At 47.2% G+C, this 22,608-nt stretch overlaps 1 protein-coding gene across 1 annotated transcript in view; it reads right to left on the minus strand.

Annotated features, from left to right (window-relative positions):
- GSG1L (GSG1-like) overlaps window positions 1-22,608 on the minus strand; it is a 95,968-nt gene that overhangs the window by 41,319 nt on the left and 32,041 nt on the right. The window contains exon 3 of the mRNA XM_011933462.1: window positions 11,821-11,932. Coding sequence (XP_011788852.1) covers window positions 11,821-11,932 — 112 coding nt within the window. The remainder of the gene's footprint in view (window positions 1-11,820; window positions 11,933-22,608) is intronic.

Raw genomic sequence — 22,608 nt, forward strand, 5'->3', positions numbered from 1 at the left:
TTGTCAAAAATTAGTTGGGCGTATCTGTATTGGCCTATTTCTGAGTCCTCTATTTTGTTTTTGTTGATCTATGTGTCTATCCTTCCACTAATATCACACAGTCTGGATTATTGTAGCTATACAGTAAGTTTTGAAATTGAGTACTCTAATTCATTCTGCCTTATTCTTCTTTATCAAAATTGTTTTAGAAATTCTAATTCCTTTGCCTTTCCATATATATTTTAGAATACTTTTCTCTATATCTACAAGAAATTTGATGTATTCACTATATATTGTGTGTTCTGATCCATGAACATAGTATATCTACCCTTTTATTTAGATCTTCTTTGATTTCTTTCTTTGGTATTTTTCTACGGTTTACAGTTTTCAGTGTACAAGTCCTGTAAGTGTTTTGTTTGATTTATGCCTAAGTATTTCACTTTTTTAGTATAAATGATATATATTTTTAATTTTGTTGTCCAAATGTTCATTGCTAGTTTATAAAAATACAATTGATTTTGTATTTTTATCTTCTATCCTAAGACGGCACTAAACTTATTTATTAAGTCTAGGCCTTTTTTTGGTAGATCCCTTGGATTTGTCTACACAGATAATTTTGACATCCACAAATAGGTATAGTTTATTTCTATTACAATCTGTATACCTTTTATTTTCTTTTCATGTCTTATGTCTTGCATGTCTTTTATGTCTTGTTTCTAGTTAGAACTTCCAGCACTATGTGGAATAATAGTGGTGTTCCCAATCTTAGAGAGAAAATAGTATTTCAACATTAAGTATAATGTTAACTGCAGATGTTTTATAGATGGTCTTTATCAAGTTGAGGAAGTTCCCCTTTATTCTGAATTTTCTGAGAGTTTTTTTAAAAAGTATGAATCAATGTTGAATTGTGTCAAATACTTTTTCTGTATTCATTGATATGGTCATGTGATTTTTTCTTCTTTAGCCTGTTAATATGGTGAATGACACTGATGGATTATTCAAATATTGAAGCAGTCATACTGCCTAGAATAAACCCCACTTATCATGATGTATAATTATTTTTATATATTGCTGACTTCCATGTGCTATTGTTTTGCTAAGGATTTTTGTATCTATATTCATGGGGTCTATTAGTCTGTGGTTCTTTGCACTATCTTTGGTTTTAATAACAGAGTGATGTTAGCTTCATAAAGTGAACTGCAAAGTTTTCTCTCTTCTTCTATTTTCTGAAAAAAACATGCTAATTCTTATTTAAATATTTGGTGAAATGTTCCAGTAAAACCATCTGGACCTGGAGATTTCTGTTTTGAAAGTTTTTATTTATAAACTCAATTTCCTTAGTAGTTATAGGGATATTCAAATTACTTATTTCGCATTTGGTAAGTTGTGGCAGTTTGGGCTTTTAAAAAAACTGATCTATTTCATCCAGGCTGTCAAAGTTATGTGTGTAGAGTTGTTTGTAGTATGCTCTTACTATATTTTTGATGTCCTCAAAGTCTGCAGCAACATCCTCTGTTTCATTCCTGAATTGGCATTTTGTGTCTCTCCTCTGTCTGCTCTCTCTGTCACTCTTGCGAGAGGTTTGTCAATTTTATCTTGTTAAAGAACCAGCTTTTTTGTTTCATTAATTCTATTACTTTTTGTTTTCAATTGTATTGATTTTTGCTCATCTTTCTTTTGCTGGCTTTGGGCTTATTTTGCCCTTCTTTTTCTAGGTTCTTGGGATGAGACCTGATTTGACTTGAAACATTTCTCAATTAGATCCTATTGGTTGATGATGTTGAATTCTTTTATATCTTTGGTGATTTTCCATTTGGTTGTTCTATTAATTGTTGAGAAAGCTATATTGAAATATCTAATTATAGTTGTGAATTTTCCTATTTCTCCTTTCAGCTACATCAAATTTTCCTTTACAGATTTTCAGCTCTGTTGTTTGGTGGATACACTTTTAGGATTGCAATGCCTTCTTAGTGGATTGACTCTTTTATCATTATTTAATGTCTATTTCTGGTCATTTTATTTGCCTGAGTCTACTTTATCTAATATTAATATAACTAGTCCTGCTTTCTTTTGATTAATGCTTACATGGAGATGATTTTCATCCTTTTACTTCCAGCCTATCTATCTCATCATACTTGAAGTGAGTTTCTTATAGACAGCACATAGTTTTGGGTCACATGTTTTAAATCCACTTGACCAATTTCTGGCTTGTAATTGGTGTATTTAAATCATTTACATTTAAAGTGATTATTGATATATTATGGCTTAAGCCTGCCAACTAATTTTGTTCTTTCCTCTTGTTCTGTTTTTGGTTTCTCTTTTTTTTTCTTGCATTCCCATGGGTTTCTCAAACAATTCTTGATTTCTCTATAGTGATTTTGAGTGTATCTCTGTATATAGCTTTTTTAGTGGTTGCTGTGGGTCTTACATTATATATACATAACTAATCACAGTCTATTGGTGTCAACATTTCCATAAAGCGTAGAAATCTTGGCTCCTTTTGTGACCCTTTACCTTCCTTCATTTATAACATAATTGTCTTAAATATTTCCACTGTATACATTTAGAATCACATCAGACTATATTATGATTTCTGCTTCAACCATCAAACATAATTTAGAAAACTCAAAAGGAGAAAAAGGAGAAGTTTCTCTGTCCATTTTTCATTCATTCTTTCTTATATTCAAAACTTCCCTTTTTCAAATTTCCATTTTGTTTAGAGAACTTCCTTTAGTCTTTCTTTTAGGGTAGGTCTGCTGGCAACAAATTTTCTCAGTTTTTCTTCATTTGAGGATGCTGTGATTTCCCCTTCATTTCTGAAGTATATTTTTGCCGCATATAGAATTTTAAGTTGATAGTTCTTTTCTTTCAGCATTTTCATTTTCTTTTTCTTTGAAAATGTTGTGCCACTTCCTTCTAGCCTCCATGGTTTCTGATGCAAAATCCACTGTTGCTTGAATTTTTTTCTCTGTAGTTAGGGAGGATGTTATTCTCTCACTGTGTTTTTGTTTATTTGTTTGTTTGTTTTAACTTTAGTTCTTTTTCAAGTTTGACTGTGATGTGCCTTGGTATGGATTTCTTTGAATTTATACTATTTTAGAGATTCATTCAGCTTTTGATTCTGAAGGTTTATATCTTTTACAGGATTTGGGAAGTTTTCAACCATTACTTCTTTCAGTACTTTGTCCAGTCTCGCCCTCTTTCTCCTTTACTTCTGGGACTCCAATGTTATACTTTTGGTTATACCTTAAGGCTCTGTACATTTTTTTAAAAGTTATTTTAAAAAAGTTATTTTCTCTCTGTTGTTCAAATTAAATAATTTCTATTGTCCTGTCTTCAAGTTCATTGATTCTTTCCTTCATCCCTTCCATTCTGCTGTTGAGCCCCACCATTGAGCTTTCTATTTTGGTTATTGAATTTTTTAGTTTTAAAATTGCCATTTGTTCCTTCTTTCTATCTTCTACTTCTTTCCTGAGACTTTCTGTTTTTCCAAGGGTTTTTGCAACTACTTGTTGAAGCATTTTTATGATGATTTCTAACATTTCTGTCATTTCAGCATTGGGATCTATTGATTGTCTTTTTTCGTTCAAGTTGAGATCTTGCTGGTTCTTGGCATGATACATGATTTTAATTGCAGCCTTGACATTTGGGGTATGTTTTGAGACTCTGGATCTTGTTTAAACCATCTGCTCTAACTGATTTCCTTTCACATCATTCTGGCAAGGTGGCTTTGGCGAGGTGGAGGCTCTGCCCAGTTACTTCCAGGTAGGGGTAGAAGCCTAGGTTTCCTGCCGGGCAAGTGTATTCATCCGTGTAATTTATAAAGGAAAGAGGTTTAACCGACTCAGTTCAGCACGGCTGAGGAGGCCTCAGGAAACTTATAATCATGGCGGAAGGTGAAGAGGAAGCAGGCACCTTCTTCACAAAGCTACACACGAAGGCGAAGTGCCAGGTAAAGGCAGAAGAGCCCCTTATAAAACCAGCAGATCTCATGAGAACTCACTACCACAAGAACGGCATGGGGAAACCACTCCCATGACCCAATTACCTCCACCTGGTCTCTCCCTTCACACATGGAGATTACCGGGATTACAATTCAAGGTGAGATTTGGGTGGGGACGCAAAGCCTAATCACATCAGCCAGCACTGACATTCAGGATGGAGATGGCTCCTGGTTCTTACCAGGTGGGGGTGGGGGTGGGAGTTCAGACTCGCCATTAGGCCTCTGCTGATACCTGGCTGGGAGGGGCCCAGGGGCCTCATCACTGCTCCCCACACATCACTGACACCATGGGGAGAGAGATGTTCTTATTACTGCAAGACAGTGGCAAGACTCCTAACTCTTCACCAGTTCTCCTCTGACACAATCCCTGCAGGGAGAAAGAGGGGCACCTTGTTACTGCCCAGCAGAGATGAAAGTCCACCTGGCGATTGTCACCAAAATCTAAGCACCCCATTCCCTTGCCGGCATGAGTGTGGGTGAAGCCACAGTTGTTTTCCTTTCTGTAATGTGTGACTGCAGTAGTGAAGTTATTGTTAAATGTTTTCTGTCTCAGTGGGCTGACCCTTTCTTGGTCCTTTGCCTAGAGAAAGCGGACTTCAGTTGGGCATTTTTTTTTAATCCTGCCCTTTTGGCATTTCTGAATTGCTGACTTCTTCAGCTCCAAATCTGGGCTATATAACACAAAAAGAACCCAGCAATGTGTTGTTTTCTTGGTCCCTAACCAGCCTACTGTCTTCTTCCCACCTTTCAGAGTCTTCTGATGTCTGTTTTATCTTTAGGTCCAATGAGTTTAGCTGCATTGAGCAGGAGGAATAGGGAGAAGCATGTCTACTCTGTCTTCTCAGAATTGGAATCCTTAGTGTTTGTTTTTTAAGATGATATCCTCTTCTATCCCAGAATACCAGCTTCATGAAAATGGGAGCCTTGTTCACTTCATTACTATCCTTGTTCACTTCACTACTATCCATTAGCACCTAGAATGGTGCCTGGCACACAGTAGGTGCTCAGTAAATACTTGTGGAATGAACGGATAAACACAGATAAAATAAAAGCAGACAGAAAAAGACAGATATGAAAACATAGCTCTGATTTTAGCGTGGGTGAGAGGCTATATCCATGAGCCTTCATCTCTCTCTTCCTTTCACCCCCCAGGGCCCCAACGCGCCCACCAAATACACAGTTTGAAAACTTTGGGGCCAGAACACCTGCTGGTTTTAGCAGCTTGCACTTCTGAACTGGCACAGGGAGGTGCGTGGATGATTGGCCTGGTTTCCGGAGCCAAGAGCAGATTGGACACCATAGGAAGAAAAGGGGAGGGTGGTGACAGGGGTTGTCGATTCTTCATCCCCTGGAAGCAGCAGGGGCAGAGGGACACAGGGGGAGCAGATTTAGAGACACATGGACACCACTTTGCAACCTACTCCAGGCCCTACCCAGTGGGGAGGTTGTAACGGATCACTAAGGAAGGCTGCCCTGGCTGCCTGCAGACCAGAGGGGTACAGACTCACCATGTGGGGCAGGGCTGGGAGCAGATGCATAATCCAGGCCACCCTCAGGGCCCAAGAGCTGATGGGACTAGGAGCTGGATAGTGGCAGGCTCTGAGGGCCCAGCTGGTCCCTCCGTGGCCCACAGGGCACCCTTGGGCAGCCACATCCTTTTCCCCAACCCTGGTCTTAGAATAAAGGAGACCACAGCCATCTGCCTCGGGTGGATGAGGAAGGGCAAACTTGCTGCTGATCACATTGCCTCTCAGCAGAGACATCAGCACACACACCCCCTCCAGTTGTCTCTGGGGCCCAGGCTTTGGTAGAATCACAGCGGCAGACTCAACCCTTTAAGGGATCGGCCTGCTGGAACACCAGCTAACCCCTGCATCGAGGGAAGGGGCCACCTGGGGTCCCCAGAGGGGAAGAGGTTGGTTTGCTGTTTCCACATATTCATGGAGACTAGAAAGGAGGGAGGGACAGCAGTGAGGCCTGTATTCCACAGGGACAGGGCCCCAGAAGCAGAAAGGGGCCACTAGGACAGGAGTGAGAACCTTCCCTAGATCTGGCCCAACTTGCTGCTCTCTTGCTGTGTGACATGGGCCAAATTGCTGAACTTCTCTGGGCCCTCCAGCTCTTATAATCTTCCACACCACGATGTCCCACTACCCTCAGTCTGCAGAGTGAATGCTTGAGATAAGATTTCACTGTGTGTGCAGCAGTAGGAGGAGACCTTTTTCCATTCCTCTCCAGGTTGATCAAATGCAAAACAGAAGCAGAAAGTGCAGGGCTAGCTCTTCACACTCCTGCGGTCACCAGGAAAGCTGACATTCCAAGCAGGGGCCACACACTCAAATTCCTGCAAGGTCAGGCAGATGATGACTAAGTGACGAAGCATGAGTAAATGTAAGGCAATAGGGCGCGGTGGGGACTGGGGTGAGCTGGAAACCAGACGCCTATCTGAAGGTTCAGCCATTCTCAGCCTTATCTGCAGGCTGCCTGGTGGCAGTGCTGGTTAGGCAGGAACAGATCTTCCAATGATCACGAACCGGAAACCTGGACTTTTATGTAGAAGTTTTACCATTTTAGATGTTAGAAACAAATCCAAACTTTTATAAGATACAATGGCAGGCCTAAGAAAACATCTGCAGGCTGGGTTCAGCCCCGGCTGCGTGCAGTTCACAGCATCCAAGGCTAATTGTGTGGCTTTCAACCTGTGTCCTGGTCCCTGAAGGAGGATGGCGGCCCCTCTCCTGGGGATCAGTGACAGGACCAGGCAGCTCGGGGCTTGTAAAGTGCCTCTCACTGTGCACAGCACAAAGTGGGTGTCGTAACCTTAATCTTTTTTTTTTCTTTTTCTTTTTTGAGGTAGAGCCTCCAGCCCAGACTGGAGTGCAGTGGCACGAACACAGGTCACTGCAGCCTCAACCTCCTGGGCTTGAGTGTCCCTCTCACTTTACTCTCCTGAGTAGCTGGGACTAGAGGTGTGCACCACCACACCCAGCTAATTTTTTTTATTTTTTATTTTTTTAGAGATTGGGTCTGGCTATGTTGCCCAGGCTGGTCTTGAATTCCTGGCCTCTGGCGATTCTCCCACCTTGGCCTGCCAAGGTGCTGGGATTACAGGTGAGCCACTTTGCCCTGCCCCAACCTTAATCTGATCCACTTGGTCCCTGCCCCCTTAAGCCAAGCAGCTGCTTGGGTGCCCATCAGGGTCCTGACCTGACATTGTCACAGGTAGAGAGAGCTGAGACACGGCGCCAAAAGGAGGAGTGGGCAGGAGGACTCGGACTCACTGAGCACACTCTGTGCTGAGTGCTCCACATGCGTTGATTCACTCGCTCCTCGTGTTGGTTACTGTCTCCAAAGCTGGCCTCCAGGGAGCCACACCTCCCGTGGTTCACGCCTCCCCTTGAAGTTGGCCCTGTCACTTGCTCCTAACCAACAGAATGCAGCAGGAGTGACATTGTGTGACTTCTGAGGTTGGCTCATGCAGATCCTGTGGCTTCCACCTGGGTCTCCTGGATCACTCACTCTTGAGATAGTCTCTCCAGGTACCCAGCCTCCACACTGTGTGAAGCCCCTCTGGCCACCAGCCACCGCCAGCCGGCACCAGCTGCCAGCGTCGTGAGGTGCCACCTTGGAGGTCTACCCCAGCCATGCCCAGACGACCTCAGCTTCAGCTGACATCCAACTGAAGCTTCAGGGAAGACCCCAGCAAGCACCGCCCAGCTGAGCCTGGTCCGCCACCAAACGTAAGAACAAATAACGACGCCTTTTTACTAGTTACTATTATTACTACATAATAACTCATTTTTACTAGATTTGGGGGTGATGTGTACACCTCAGTAGAGAAATGAACACAATTCAAGAGACCCCCATGAGGCAGAAATTCGGGCTGTCCCATTTTCCAGCTGAGGACACAGAGGCGCAGGGGAGGTAAGTGACTTGGCCAAGGTCCACAGCTGATGAGGGGCAGGGGCAGGATCTAAACCCAAACTGTCTGATTCCAGGGCCCACACCGTTGACTGCCCCTCCATGCTGCCACGGTGGCCCAGCAGTGTGCGTTGGGGTGAGATTTGAACCCCAGGCTGTCAGACTCTTAACTATGGGGACCTTCTACTTCTTTTTTTTTTTTTTTTTGAGACGGAGTGCCGCTCTATCACCCAGGCTGGAGTGCAGTGGCGTGATCTCCACTCACTGCAAGCGCCGCCCTCGGGGTTCACGCCATTCTCCTGCCTCAGCCTCCGGAGTAGCTGGGACTACAGGCGCCCGCCACCTCGCCTGGCTAGTTTTTTGTATTTTCTAGTAGAGACGGGGTTTCACAGTGTTAGCCAGGATGGTCTCGATCTCCTGACCTCATGATCCACCCGTCTTGGCCTCCCAAAGTGCTGGGATTACAGGCGTGAGCCACTGCACCTGGCCTACTTCTTACAAAGGTGTCCCTGTAAGAAGCTGGCACTCAACAGGCTTTGAGCACCTCAAAACCCCTCCAGCTTCCAGAGCCCCTGCAGCTTGTTCTTCCCTGCTGGGCAGGAAGACAGAGGCCCGTGCCATCTCTTCTCGGAGCTGTTCTCCTCTCCAGTACGGGGGAAGGGAGCAGGGGAGGCTCTCGGGCCAGAATTTTGACAAACGGCCTCACACATATTAAACAAGAGAGATGACATGCTGCAGCCGTGGTGAGGCCCCAGATGTGAGGGATGAAAAATGGGCTGATCCATCTCACAGGTCTCAGTGACAGGGAGAAATGGATCCACCCTAAAAGGGGCTGCACACTGGGCCTCGGGCTTTAATAAGTCCAATGAGAATTTGGTGCTCCTTGGGAGGCCAGCCCCTAAGGAAGGAGCAGAGGAGCAGGGCAGAAGGCCCTGCCTTCCAGGGAAAGAATGTTCCTCTGGCTGACACCAGCAGGCTTGACTTGAGACACTGAGCACAAGAGGAGAGAGCCAGGGCCTTCTGGAAAGGGGGACTGAGGGGCAGGAACCAGTTCCCACCAGGGCAAGTGATTCAATCTTTCTGACTCTCAGCATCTGCATATGCAACACGAGGTTACTGCATGTGCTAAACTTCATATCAGTAGCATGATATTGCTCATGTTAAATTTCATATCACTAGCATGATATTGCATGTGTTAAATTTCATATCAGGAGCAGCAATATAAAAGCTGGTGTTTACTAAGCACACACCATGTGTGGAACATCATGGAAAGCACATCAATGAACTCTCTTATTATTACCCATCTTCTCAGAGAGGCTTCCAGTATGGCTCTGGAGCCCGACTGCCTGGGTTTGAATCCCAGCCCTACCCTTCACAGCTGGATGACCTCGGGCAGGTTACTTAAGTTCTCTGCACCTCCATGAAATACCTACCTGATTCGCAGCACATCAGTGCTCAGTAAATCTAAGAAATTATTACACACATGCTCAACACTCACAAATGTTAGTTCCCTTCCTTTGTGCCCTTCCAAGGTCAAGGTCTCAAGGAGGAACAGTTGCAGGAGGAAAGGTTGGGTAAAGAGAGGTCAGAGCCTCATCTGGCTTCCCTGGGATTGTTCTACTTAAAGGGATTGGGGCCAGGGTTAATGGGCCAAGGTCCCTTCAAGGCAAATGCTTTTGGTTTTAAAAGGATGGAGTTGAGCAGAGAGTGGAGATGGAGTTGGGGTGATCACTGAACTGGAATAGGATCTTTTAAAAATTATAATCATAGTCCCTCCTGCTCCATTCTGAGATGCTCTCTCACCTCCAGGTCCTTGGACCTGCTGTTCCCTCTGCCTGGCACCCGATTCTCTCCTGTTTTGCCTTTGAAATTCTTCCTGGGGACCCGCCCCACCCAAAGCTGTGTCAGTCAATGCCCTTCCTCTGTGTTCCTGCAGCTGCCTGTGAACTCCCCTCGCCACACACATCTACATCACAGCACAGTTCAGATACGGCTGGTTCACACGTCTCAATCCCTGTTGCAACGCTGTCTCAGCACTGCTGCATCCCCAGCACCGAGAAGAACAGCTGTCCTAGAGGAAGTACTCAGTGAATATGTATTCAATGACTGAACGGATAAATGCTCTCCAACTACCAGCCCCACACCTGGATGCCCTGTGTAGTGGACAATTGTGGTCTCTGTCTTTCCAGCCTGAAGAGACTTCACCTCCTTCTCTTTCTGTCCAAGGGTTTGGGTGAAGCTAATGCCACTCTCTGGACCATGTGACTCAGGTCATTCCAGTCTCCCTCAGAGTCTAAATCATTGGTTCAGGTTTGGTCACATGACTTAAGCTAAGCCAATGAAAGTCATAACCAGGATTTTAGCTGGAAATATGGGAAAGAAACCCCATCTCTCTGCTGTTATTGCTACATTTTTAAGATGAAAGTCTGGCACTCCAGCCTGGGTGACAGAGCAGAGATCTGTCAAAAAAAAAAAAAAAAAAAAAGGAAGCCTGGTCTGTGTGTTGTGATAATCTTTGCTAACATCTTTGCTAGCATTGGGGGAAAAGCTGAGAATGAAGCCAACGCTAATTCAAAGGGAAGAGAGACAAGAGAGAGACAAGATAAGGAGAGGGCATGACTGGGTTCCAGATGAAATCTGGTCACCTGGATCCAGCTGTGCTTGAAGCAGACTTTGTGGTAGCTCACACAGCATCTATTCCATCCATTCACCATTTGAGAGGTTTTGACTCATTCTTAGCTCCAGAGGTGGGCTTGGTCAAGCTAAGTGAATAAGCTCATGACATTCCCCCAGCTGTGGCAATGATTAAGGAGAGAGAACATGACCTAAACCCACCAGAGGGAAGTTTGGGACTCTAGTCAATATTGGAGAACAAGAAGCCCTTTCTCTCCTACAAGGGAAGGAGGATTTACCCAGCCTTAGGAAGAGCTCTCCCCAACAGGGAAGCCAGCCCAGCAACAAAGTAAACATGTGGAGGGTGCCAAGCTCAGATGACTACACAGAGTAAGAGAACTCAGCCCTTCTGACCTCAGTGACTCTGGATCAAACATGTCCTGAAGTCCACACCATAGCTGTGCTTGTTCTTTCCATGAACCAATGTATGATATCTCCTTACTTAGACTGATGTGAGTAGGTTTTTCTGTTACAACCCAGAGCACCTTAACTGTTCCACCTGGACATTCCAGTTACACAAACAAATGAATACCTCTTGTTCACTTAAGCTTGGGATTCTATCACTGGTAAGCAAAAGAACCCTGACTAATCACGCCTTTCATACGCACACCCCGCTTTGAGGTGCTGACCTGTTCCCTGTATTCAGAGCCTCTCACTGGAGTCCACCTACCCCATAGGACCACCCAGAACCCTCCACGACTCACCTAACTTCAGGTCTTGCCAGCTTGCATCTCCAACCTTACATAGCATGCCTCTTAGGCAGGGGTAGGCAGAGGGCCAGAGAGTAAGTATTTTCGACTTTGTGAGCCATTCAGTCTCTGTCACCACCGCCCAGTGCTGCCATCTCAGTGTTAAAGCAGCCATGGATAATACAAAACAATGACAGTAGCTGTGTTCCAAGAAAACCTTATTTATGGACATTGAAATTTGAATTTCATGTAATTTTCACATGTCACAAAACAGCATTCCTCTTCCTTTGATTTATTTTCTTAGCATTTAAAAATCCAAAAGCTATCCTTAGCTTGAGGGCTGCATATAAACAGGTGGTGGGCCAGATTTGACCTACAGGCCCTAGTTTGCCAATCTCTGCCCTGGGGTCTCAAAGTGCCTTTGGACTACAGTCCCTCCGACTCTCCCCATTTCTCCCACCACCAGCCCCACTGGGCTGAGCTGCTGAAGTCCCAGCACGCCTTGGGCCTCTGGTGCCTGAAGCTGCTCTTGTCCTGAAGGTCAAAGCCACTTACCAGAAGGACCACCCGTAATCCCAGGAATGGGGTCTCCAGTCTTCAGGGCCGAGGCTTACGGTGACCTGGAACACTTGTGTGTACATCATGTGGGCGACCATTCCCAGGAGGCCTGCGGGGCAGAGAGCAGAGAAAAGCGTCAGGAAGTAAGGAAGGGTTTTGTCCCCACACACCCACGGCCTCTCTGCTGCCTGCCTGCCTATGATCACTGTGGAGAACAGGGACCCCTGGGTAAGGGAGGTCAGCAGGAACAGAGCTTGGGAGGCCAGACAGGATAGTTCTCTTTTCTTTCTTTGTGTTTTTAAGACAGGGTCTTGCTCTGTTGCCAGGCTGAAGTGCAGTGGCACGATCATAGCTCACTGCAGCCTCCAACTCTTGGGCTCAAGCAATCCTCCCACCCCAACTGCCTGAGAAGCTGGGACTACAGCCGTGCACCACAATGCCTGGCTAATTTTAAAAACTTTGTGTAAAGATGGGATCTCACTATGTTGTCCAGGTTGGTCTCAAACTCCTGAGCTCAAGTGATCCTCCTGCCTTGGCCTCCCAAAGTGCTGGGATTACATGCATGAGCCACCACTTCTGGCCCAGAGGTTAGTGGTTTTCTAAGTCAGACTAAGGTGCTTGAGTTTGGGCCAGAAGGCAAAGGGGAGCCCTGAAAAAAATTTAAGCAAAGGAGATGCAGAGTCAGATCTGTGTATAGGTCAGCGAACTCTCTGTAAAGGGCCAGAGAAGCAAATATTTCAGGTTCCGTGGGCCACATGGTCTCTGTTGGAACTACTCAACTCTGCTGTTGTAGCACCAGAGGAGCTGCAGACAATACAGAAATGAGTGAGCATGGCGGTATTCCAATAAAACTTTATTTACAAAAACAGGCATTGGGGCAGATTTAGCCCACAAGTCTTAGTGAGTCATGAAATCAACTTCATGGATTTTTTTGTTTTTAGCCTGTTGCCTAGGCTGGCATAATCATAGCTCACTGCAGCCTCAACCTCCTGGGCTTAAGTGATCATTCCATCTCAGCCTCCTAAGTAGCTGGGACTAGAGGTGCATGCCACTATGCCAGGCCAATTTTTTGTATTTTCGTTTTTGTAGAAATGGGGGTCTTGCTATGTTGCTCAGGCTGGTCTCAAACTCCTGGGATCAAGAAATCCTCCCACATCAGCCTCCCCAAGTGCTGGGATTAGAGGCTAAATTGTTTATATTTAAAGCATTTTCCCCCATCTAGTAAGATGAGCCAGCTGTAGAGTGGGCTTTGGCTGGGGTTGGGGGACCATTCTTTTCTCAGTGTTTTGTAGACCTTCTACTCTTTTAAGACAGAGGAGAGAGAACTGCCTGGCTGCTAATGGGAGAAAGGGTTCCCCAAAAGCCTATTATATTTCTCTTAGTACTAGTGAGCTTGAGATTTTTCACATTTATTAACCACTTCTATTTCTTCTCCTTTGAATGTCTGTATCTTTTGCCAATTTTCTTTTTGTTTTTAAAAATGTTTTTCCTTATCAATTGGCAGGAATTCTTTATATGTTCTGAATATTAATCCTGTCTGCTGCATAGATTACATTTTTTAAAAAAATTAATAAACTTTTTTTTTTTTTGAGACTGAGTCTTGCTCTGTCACCCACGCTGGAGTGCAGTGGCTCCATCTGGGCTCACTGCAAGCTCCACCTCCCAGGCTCAGGTGATCCTCCCACCTCAGCTTCCTAAATAACTGGGACTACAAGCACGTACCACCACACCCTGCTAATTTTTGTATTTCCTCTGCTGCTTTTAAGGGACACTTTTATACCATATTCTAAGTCCCACAAATACACAGGTGCACTTCCTAACTTGTCATTCTGTCCCACCGATCTTTCTCTGTGTTCCTGCATCAGTGCCACACTGTTTTAATCACTGTAACTTTACAATACAATCTGTTTTCTGAAGGGACAAGTCTCTCCTCTTTATTACTGCCCAGTGCTGAGTCTCTCTGGAATTGAAGCTGTTTCCACTCAGAAGGGTGCTGACCCCTTTCTTAGTCTTCTGCCAGTTCCTTTTCTGAGGGCTGGAATATTCATGAGAAGGACCACTCCTTATGCCGGGATAGTAGGAGCACAACAGTATTTTAATACAAAATCTCCCACCCAGAAGCTGGACTTAGCCCGTTGGCAAAATAATTAATTTTCTGAACTATTAGTTTAGAAAAGCATTGATTCCTAAATTAAATTCTATTTATTCCCAAATATGAAAGACCATGCTTTAAGGAAATTCAATAAGTAAAAATTACAGTTCACATAAAGATACCTTGGTGGAACTCTCTGATTGCATTTTAAAGATTCTGCTTCAAAAATCTGACCCTTGCCTATGTTTTCAAAGCATGTTAATTCTGTAAAGCAAGGTCCACCCCCAGCATCTGTCCTACAAATCCTCATCAGAAGGAACAATTTCCAACTCATCTGAATTAAAAAGTGACTTTTTGGTGAGTTACTGCACCTCCTGAATTAGAGGAGACTAAATGAATGAGGCTTTCCTGCTGCCGTGATTACTTCCTGGCTTGGACTCACACCAGGAAACCCACAGCTGTAAATCTCTCCTTGTGGTTTCTGGAATCTCCCAACTCCTGAAACTATAAATGGAATTCCCAACCGGTGTGGTCAGGTGGGTATGGTTCCTCCAGGCCCCAAGGAAACCTTGGAGAACACTGGAAATGGGGGTATGTTGGCCAGGGGGCCAGAGCTGGGCTGGGTGTGGTGCTCCCCAGAACTTACAGCAGGAAGAGCTGTCATGACTCCTAGCCCTGCCCTCAGCTAGTCCAAAATGAGGAAGCTGAATTCTGTTAAGTCCAGGAGTGTTGAGTCCAGGGGGGCTGAGAATTAAGAGACAACGTCAAGCACATCACAAGGTGAGCCCAGAGGAAAGCAGAGCCAGGAAAGTGAAAGAGAGAGCCCAGCTTCCAGCTCTGTCACTGGTATGGTGTGGATCTGTGTCCCTACCCAAATCTCCCATTGAATTGTAATCCACAGTGTTGGAGGAGGGGCCTGGTGGGAGGTGACTGGATCATGGGGGCAGATTTCCCTCTTGCTGTTCTCGTGATAGCGAGTGAGTTCTCATGAGATATCTGGTTGTTTAAAAGTATGTAGCACCTCCTCCTTCACTCTCTTCCTCCTTCTCCAGTTGTGTAAGACGTGCCTGCTTCCCCTTCACCCTCTGTTGTGATTATAAGTTTCCTGAAGCCTCCCAAGCCATGCTTCCTGTACAGCCTGCAGAACCAGGAGCCAATTAAACCTCTTTTCTTTACAAGTTACCCAGTCTCAGGTAGTTCTTTATAGCAACGTGAGAACAGACTAATACAGTCACTTACCAGCTTTGTAACATTGGGTAGGTTGACTTTCTGGGCCTCAGTTTCCTCACCTGTCATATGGGGATAATAATAGTACCTACCTCATAGACTGGTATGAGGATTCAGTGGCTTATATTTATAAAGCACTTAGAACAGCACTGGGAACAACATAAGCTCCACAGAAGTTTCTTGAATGAATGAATGAAGAATGTACACCTGAGACTCACTATGTAGGCCCACTAGGCTGTATGAGGCTCTTGCCTCAGCCTTCTGAGTAGCTGGGATTACAGGCGCCCGACACTATGCCCGGCTAATTTTTGTATTTTTAGTACAGATGGGGTTTCATCATGTTAGTCAGGCTGGTCTTGAAATCCTGACCTCAGGTGATCTGTCCACCTCGGTCCCAAAGCCCTGGGATTGCAGGTGTGAGCCACCGTGCCCGGCCTTGAAATGCCTATTCTCTATCTAAGCAGGGATAGCAAGCATACAGGTGAAGGGCCAGGTCTGCTATTCAGGGAGTAGTCAGAACCGAAGACTTAAATGCGTGAATCATATGTGAATGATAAATAACACAGTGTGCCTAGAAGAGGTCACCCGGAGAGAGACTGTAGGAAGAGGAGAGAGAAGGGTCCCAGGATAAAGCCAACATCTGATCTTAAGCAGAGTAGGAAGGACCAACAAAGATAGCTGAGGCGGAGTGGCCAAGGAGGGCTGAGGGAAAACCAGTGTGGAGTTGTCAACTGCCAGAGGTTTAGAAGAGGAGGAGAGTAAATGGTAGAGAAAGCTTTCAAAGCATAATGCTGTCTGGGGAAGTGGGAAAATGGGGTGATAGCTGGGGAGGTCCTGGGGCTCAGGAAGGCATTTTATTTGTTTATTTAAAAACATATACATGTAATACATCTATCCTTTGTGTGCATGTGTGTGTGTGTGTGTGTGTGTACAGACAGTGTCCCGCCATGTTGCCCAGGCTGGTCTCAAACTCCTGGCCTCAAGCAACACTCCAGACTCGGCCTCCCAAAGCTCTGGAATTACAGGCATGAGCCACTGTGCCTGTCCGGGAAGGCGTTTTAACAATGGGAGATAGAGAATGTCTCCACGCCCCTGCAGAATGATCAGGCAGAGAGGGAGAGATGGACAGAGCAGGGGACTGAGAGGGCAATTGTGGAAGCAAGGTCCAGAGACAGCCAGAAGGTGTGAGGAGGTTCTAGAAAACATTGGAACTGGCTTTCGATGGGAATTGGGATGCGTTACCCAAGGGAGCAGGAGGACAGTGTCTGAGTGAGACCCAAGTTTTGTTTGTTTTTTGTTTTTTAAGGCAGGCTCTCGCTCTGTTGCCTGGGCTGGAGTGTAGTGGCACCATCAGAGCTCACTGCAGCCTCGCCCTGCTGGGCTCAAATAATCCTCCTGGCTCAGCCTCCTGAGTAGCTGGGACTATAGGCAAGTACTGCCATGCCTGGCTAACATTTTTATTTTTGTAGAGACAGGGTTTCATTATGTTGTCCAGGCTGGTCTTGAACTCCTGGCCTCAAGAGCTCTTCCTGCCTCAGCCTCCTAAAGTGCCGGGATCCGGGCAGGAGCTCCTGTGCCTGGCTGGATCTGAGTTCTTGAGCAGATTAACCCACCTCCTCTCTAGCAAGTGAGAGACAAGGTCACCAGCTGAGAGCAAGGCAGCCGACTGGGGAAGTGGGGGTTGAGGAGCAGTGAGGAGAGTGTGTGAAATAGTCTTTTCTGAGAGTGGGGAAGCACAAACATGCTGTGGAAGTGCATGCGGCTCTCAGGGCAGTGTTGCTTGTCGTGTGAGATCCGTGCTCATGAATTTAAAGTGAGCCCAGGCAGCGTGGCTGTGGGATTCAGGTAGGGAGAGACAAGTTGGCCTGGTGACACCTGTCAGGGCCTCTTGAGTCCAGAGGACACACAGGAATGCCAACCCGAGATGCCCCAAATCATCTTTTGCTTGAACACTGGGGAGAGGGGTGGCAGGTTCCTGGGCCTCCCTTGAGGTGGGAGTGGACCAGAGCCCACGTGACCCCCGCCAAGGGGACAGTCTCCCACCTGGAGCTACCCGGGGTGAGGACATAGAGCAGCGGTGACAATCCCAATTCCAGGATCCCCCCTGCCTCTGGCCTGGCTCCCTTTGGCAGGGTTTGGATGCTTTATGCGAATGCCACGCTCCATTTAATTGAGATACCAGGGAGGTAGCTGATTAATTGATTTATAATAGAGTTTATTATTAAAGATGCTAAGTTATTACTGAGAACACGCGGTGAGCACTCATGTTTAAATAAATACTCTTGTAGATGCTGGGCATGCGTGTCATGTCCGGGACTTGAGACGCAGAGGGGTTGGTGGGGACCTGGAGGGAGCTGGAACCAGACAGATGGGGCAGGAGAGTTGCAAAGGGAAACCCCTGACCTTCAGTTGGTCACTGAGCAAATATCAGGCACCTGCTGTGCTTCAGGCCTTTCTACAGGGGTCAAGCGGCCTGTTCTCCTCATGCTCCCATGGGATGGGAGAGGCAGACACACAGACTGGGCACCTCTGGGTATCAGGACAGTCAAGAGGGGAAGTCCAGGGGTCTGTGGGGTGGGGCAGTCAGAAGAGGCCCCCAGAGAAGGTGATATAGGAGCTGAGAGTGGAAGGGTCAGAAGGAGGAGGAGGAGGGTGGAGCGGGCAGGGGAACCCACACCAGCAGAAACCCACAGGCAAAGTGGTTTGGTGTGGCTGTCACAGGCGGTTAGGTGGGGCACGTGGGAGGTGAGAGATGCTGCTGCAGGGTAAACAAGGACATTCCATGGGAAATTTTAAGCCATCTGAGGAAGTTTGGACTTTATCCTGAGGGCCCGGGGCAGGAATTGCAACTTTCGGAGCAAAGTGGTTGGGTGGAGGAGGTGAGTATGGCTGTGGCCTGAGAACGGGGGAGGGCAAGAGGAGCAGGAGGCAGGGAGCCTGGGAGGAGCAGCTGCAGTCCTTCCCACAGGGCAGGCAAGGATGAGGATGGGCCAGACTTGCCAGGTCGCTGAGATGCTGGAGGCAGGGAGCCCCGGGGCACCGGGTACCACTGAGACCGCTCACTTCCCAGCAAACCGTCAGGCACTGAAGAACCCTGGCTCAGGAATGGCAAGGGACTGGGGGAAACTGGGAGCAACTGGGTGAAGCTGTTGGAACTGACCCAATTAATATCAGCCCCAGAACAATCTCCCACGGAAAAAAAGAAAAAAAATGTTGAGAAACTAAAGACTGGTGTTTCATGACACCAATCGACTGGGGGCAGAGGAGAAAATAAATCCCTTATCTGAACATATCTAAAATACGCTAATGTCAGTCACAACGGAGACCAAAGCCTGGCTTTTCCCTGTGCCCTTTGCCCTTGGGGAGCCCACGTGGCCAGGTGCACCTGCACATAAAGCCACCCCTGAGAAGCGGAGCTGACGTTTGAAACTTGCCCAGACCTATTTTTAAAGAACAAGCTATTTTTAGACCCTCTCTTGAGAACCCGAAGCCTCTCTTGGTAGCATATTTCAGGGTTTAAAAAGTTCCTCCTTACACATAACCTAAATCTTTCCAGCTCCAATTTAAGCTAATTTCTTGCTTTGCCCTCTGAGGACCGGGGGAGGGGGTGAGCCGGTTGGTATCTTCTTGAGAGGAGCATTTTGGGGGGTCAGCAGTTACTGAGGTGCCCCCCGACCTTGTCTTGTCTGCATAGATCATTCCAATTTATCCGCCCTTTCTCCAAAGGTCCCCTTTTAGATTAACTGGAGTCATTAGCATCACTCTGGTTGGAATTCTGCCTTTTAAAGTGAAGTGGCCCAAATCGGAGGTGGCACTTCATGGAGACCTTCCAATTTCAAGTAATGGGTTTACTGAACTTCCACCAGCCTTGTTCAGCTCAGCTGCCCCCATCCAGCCCGGCGGCAGTGAATAGGCTCAGCTCCCCCAGGTGGGGTTCAGAGTGAGCCCAGAGGCCATGGCCCCAGGACCTAGTGGGTCCAGGGTAACCCAGGACAAACTGGTGGTGGGACGATTTCTGACATTAATGGACATTAATGACAGGCTGCTGGCATTTAGGTAACTAACTAGAAAACACCCATGACCTCAGGGCACAGCTGTCCCAGAAGACTGAGAGAACAGGAGCCCGATTTGGCTTTCGAGATTTCAAAAGCCTACATCCAGGTGTTCCAAGAAAAAGGTTGAGAAGAATACGCAATCAAGCAGAGACAGCTTCTCTTCTCCTTCCACCTGGAAATCAGCTAAAGTTGCTTGCCTGGAGGGGAGTGAGATGCAGGGGAGGAGGAGGAGGAGGGAAAGGGGAGAAGAGTGGGGAGGATGGTAAAGGTCGGGGAATGGGGAGGGGGAGTAGAAGGCAAAAGGGGAGGAGGAGGGGGAGGATAAGGGGGAGAGAAGGGAGAGGAAAAGGAGAAGGAAAGCGGAGAGGAGGAGGGGGAAGAAGAGGAGGAGCAGAGGATGGTTGGTCCTCAGAAGGAATGAGAGGCACTATGTAGATATGAGCAGGGCTTCCCTAAAAGGCCCCCAGCCTCCACTTCAAGCCCTTTCCATTACATCCCCCGGGAGCCACAGGGAGGTGAAGTTGGCACACACAAAGGGTCCTTTCCCAGTCTGAGTGGACAGTGGACACCTTGTGAGTTGGGCGTGTGCTCATGGACACAGCCAGCACATCCTCGAGGGCTGTTGAAAGAGTGATGTCCACCTGTGCCCACCTGTGTCACCTGTGTCCACCTGTCCCTGTGTCACGTGTATCTCCTGATGTCCACCTGTGTCCACCTGTGTTCATCTGTGTCCACTTGTGTCCTGGACACCCCACATGCCTCTTCACGTGGACTAAGCTCCATTTTGGTGGCCTTGTACTCTCACAGGTCCCCCAAGATGAGAATGGGCCTCTCACCTGGAGGATGATGGAGAGAGGACAAGGAGAAAGATCTCGGGCTTGTGACTGGATGGGAATGAGATCCAGGACAGAGGGGAAAGGCACCCTCGGATGTACACACCCTTAAGTTACAATCCTGCCCATCTCATCTCTACCTTCTACATTTCTACCCCAGAAATTCCCATGCTTGAGCCCAGGAGTTCAAGGCTACAATGAGCTATGATCGCACCACTGCACTCCAGCCTGGGCGACAGAGCAAGAACTCAACTTAAAAAAAAAAAAAAAAATTCCCTGGGACAGCCGGCATCCAGGGTGCTCGATCGTGATGGTGGAACTGATGAATGAGGGAATGACCCCGACTCTGCAAGGGATCCTCCCCTGGTGGATGCCCTGGCTTGTCTCCTGCTGAGGACTTTCATGCCCGTTCTCCTTTGATCCCCACAACAGGCCCATTAGGTGTGCATTTCACAGGTGAGAATGAAAGTGGGCTGAGGAGAGGTTAAGGGCCTGGCGAGCTGTGGTGAGTCCAGGAGTAGAGTCCACATCTCTTTTTGGTCCAACCTTCATTCATTCATTCCACATGGAGCTATTGAGTATCTGCTACAAGCCTGACACTGCGCTGAGGGCTGCAGAAAAAGACCAACGGGGCCGGGCACAGTGGTACAAGCCTGTAATCCCAGCACTTTGGGAGGCAGAGGAACATGGATCACCTGAGGTCAGGAGTTCGAGACCAACCTGGAAAACATGGTGAAACCCCATCTCTACTAAAATACAAATATTAGCCGGGTGTGGTAGCGGGTGCCTGTGATCCCATCTACTTGGGAACCTGAGGCAGGAGAACTGCTCGAACTCAGGAAAGAGAGGTTGCAGATTGTGCCACTATACTCCAGCCTGGGTGACAGAACGAGACTCAGTCTCAAAAAAAAAAGAGACCAATGGAACAGACATGGCCCCTACCCACTGCGAGCTTCTGCTCCAGTGGAAAAGGCAGATACTAGCAAGAAATCACCCTCGAGGGCCATGAGTCAGGGCTCGGGAGATACAGGGGTCCCTGGAGCTGGAGCTTACAGCTGAGTCCTCTGTTCTGGGGATCAGGGAAAGCTTCCCTGAGGCAGAATGTTTCAGCAGAGCCTGAAGCAGAAGGAGGAATTAACTAGGTCACAGCTGCCCAAAGTGTGGGGCTCACCCCTCTGGGATGCTTAAGCTCATTTTAGAGCAGGATTTCTAAACCTCAGCACTACTGACATTTGGGTACAAAGAAGGCTTTGATTTCAGGGATGTCCTGGGTGTTAGTGGGTGCTTAGCACCATCCCTGGCCTTGACCTACTGGATGCCAGGAATATGCAGCCCCCATCCCCACGTACTCCCAGTCATAAAAACCAGAAATGTCTCCAAACATTGGCCAAATATCCTTGTGGTAGGGAGGGCAGGGACAGTGGGGGACAAAATAATCCCCCATTGAATCCACCGTTTTAGATTTTTCATGAATGTTTTTGTTTCTATTTTATTTTATTATTCAGAAAGGGTCTTGCTCTATCACCCAGTCTAGAGTGTAGTGGTACGATAGTCGCTCACTGCAGCCTTCAACTCTTGGACTCAAGCGAGCCTCCTGCCTCAGCCTCCTGAGTAGCTGGGACCACAGGTGCTCACCCCCATGCCCAGCTCATAATTTTGGTTTTTGTAGAGACAGGGTCTCCCTATGTTGCCCAGGATGGTCTCACACTCCTCGGCTCAAGTGATCCCACCTCAGCCTCTCAAAGTGCTGGGATTACAGGCGTGAGCCAAAGCTCCAGTCTCCTCATGAACATTTTTACAATGGTAATTTCTTTTTGACATTTCTTTTGTATTTATTGCAAGTGATACTGGCTTTTCATTTCCGGTGGTGATCTGAAGGTTCCTTTCTGAATGAATTTAGGTTGTGAAAACAGTGAGTGATTTAGAGAAAATGCGAAGTGAACATTGCACCTGTGGCATGTGGATGTGGCACGGTCGCAGGGGGAGAATGCAGACAGATGAAGCGGAAGAGATGCGGAGTTGGATGAGGAGTGGGGCGGAGGCTCCCATCAGAACATGGGGGTGGGCTCTAAAGTGTCCGTGACAGGCCTGGGAATCCCCCAGGGAGGTGCCACATAGGTGCACACACCCGTTCTCTTGGAAGTTCAAGCCCAGCTTTCTTCCAGCCTGGCAACAGATTGGTGTCTCTGGTTGGGCACCAGAGGAAGGGATTGGCTCAACTTTGGGGGCCCATGTGGAGGATAAAGGTCCCTGAATACTAGACACACACTGTTTGAGGCAAGATGCTTGCATGGTGAAAGGCATGGGGGTGGACAGGAGCAGTGGCTGATGCCTATAATCCCAGCACTTTGGGAGGCCAAGGCAGGCAGATCATTTGAGGCCATGAGTTTGAGACCACCCTGGGCAACATGGTGAAACCCCGTCTCTACTAAAAAATACAAAAATTAGCTGGGCGTGGTGGTGGACGCCTATAGTCCCGGCTACTTGAGAGGCTAAGGCAAGAGAATCTCTTGAACCCAGGAGGTAGAGGTTGTGGTGAGCCAAGATCACGCCACTGCACTCCAGCCTGGGCAACAGA

Source organism: Colobus angolensis, unplaced genomic scaffold (assembly GCF_000951035.1).
Source record: "Colobus angolensis palliatus isolate OR3802 unplaced genomic scaffold, Cang.pa_1.0 Scaffold128, whole genome shotgun sequence".
Taxonomy (NCBI): domain Eukaryota; kingdom Metazoa; phylum Chordata; class Mammalia; order Primates; family Cercopithecidae; genus Colobus; species Colobus angolensis.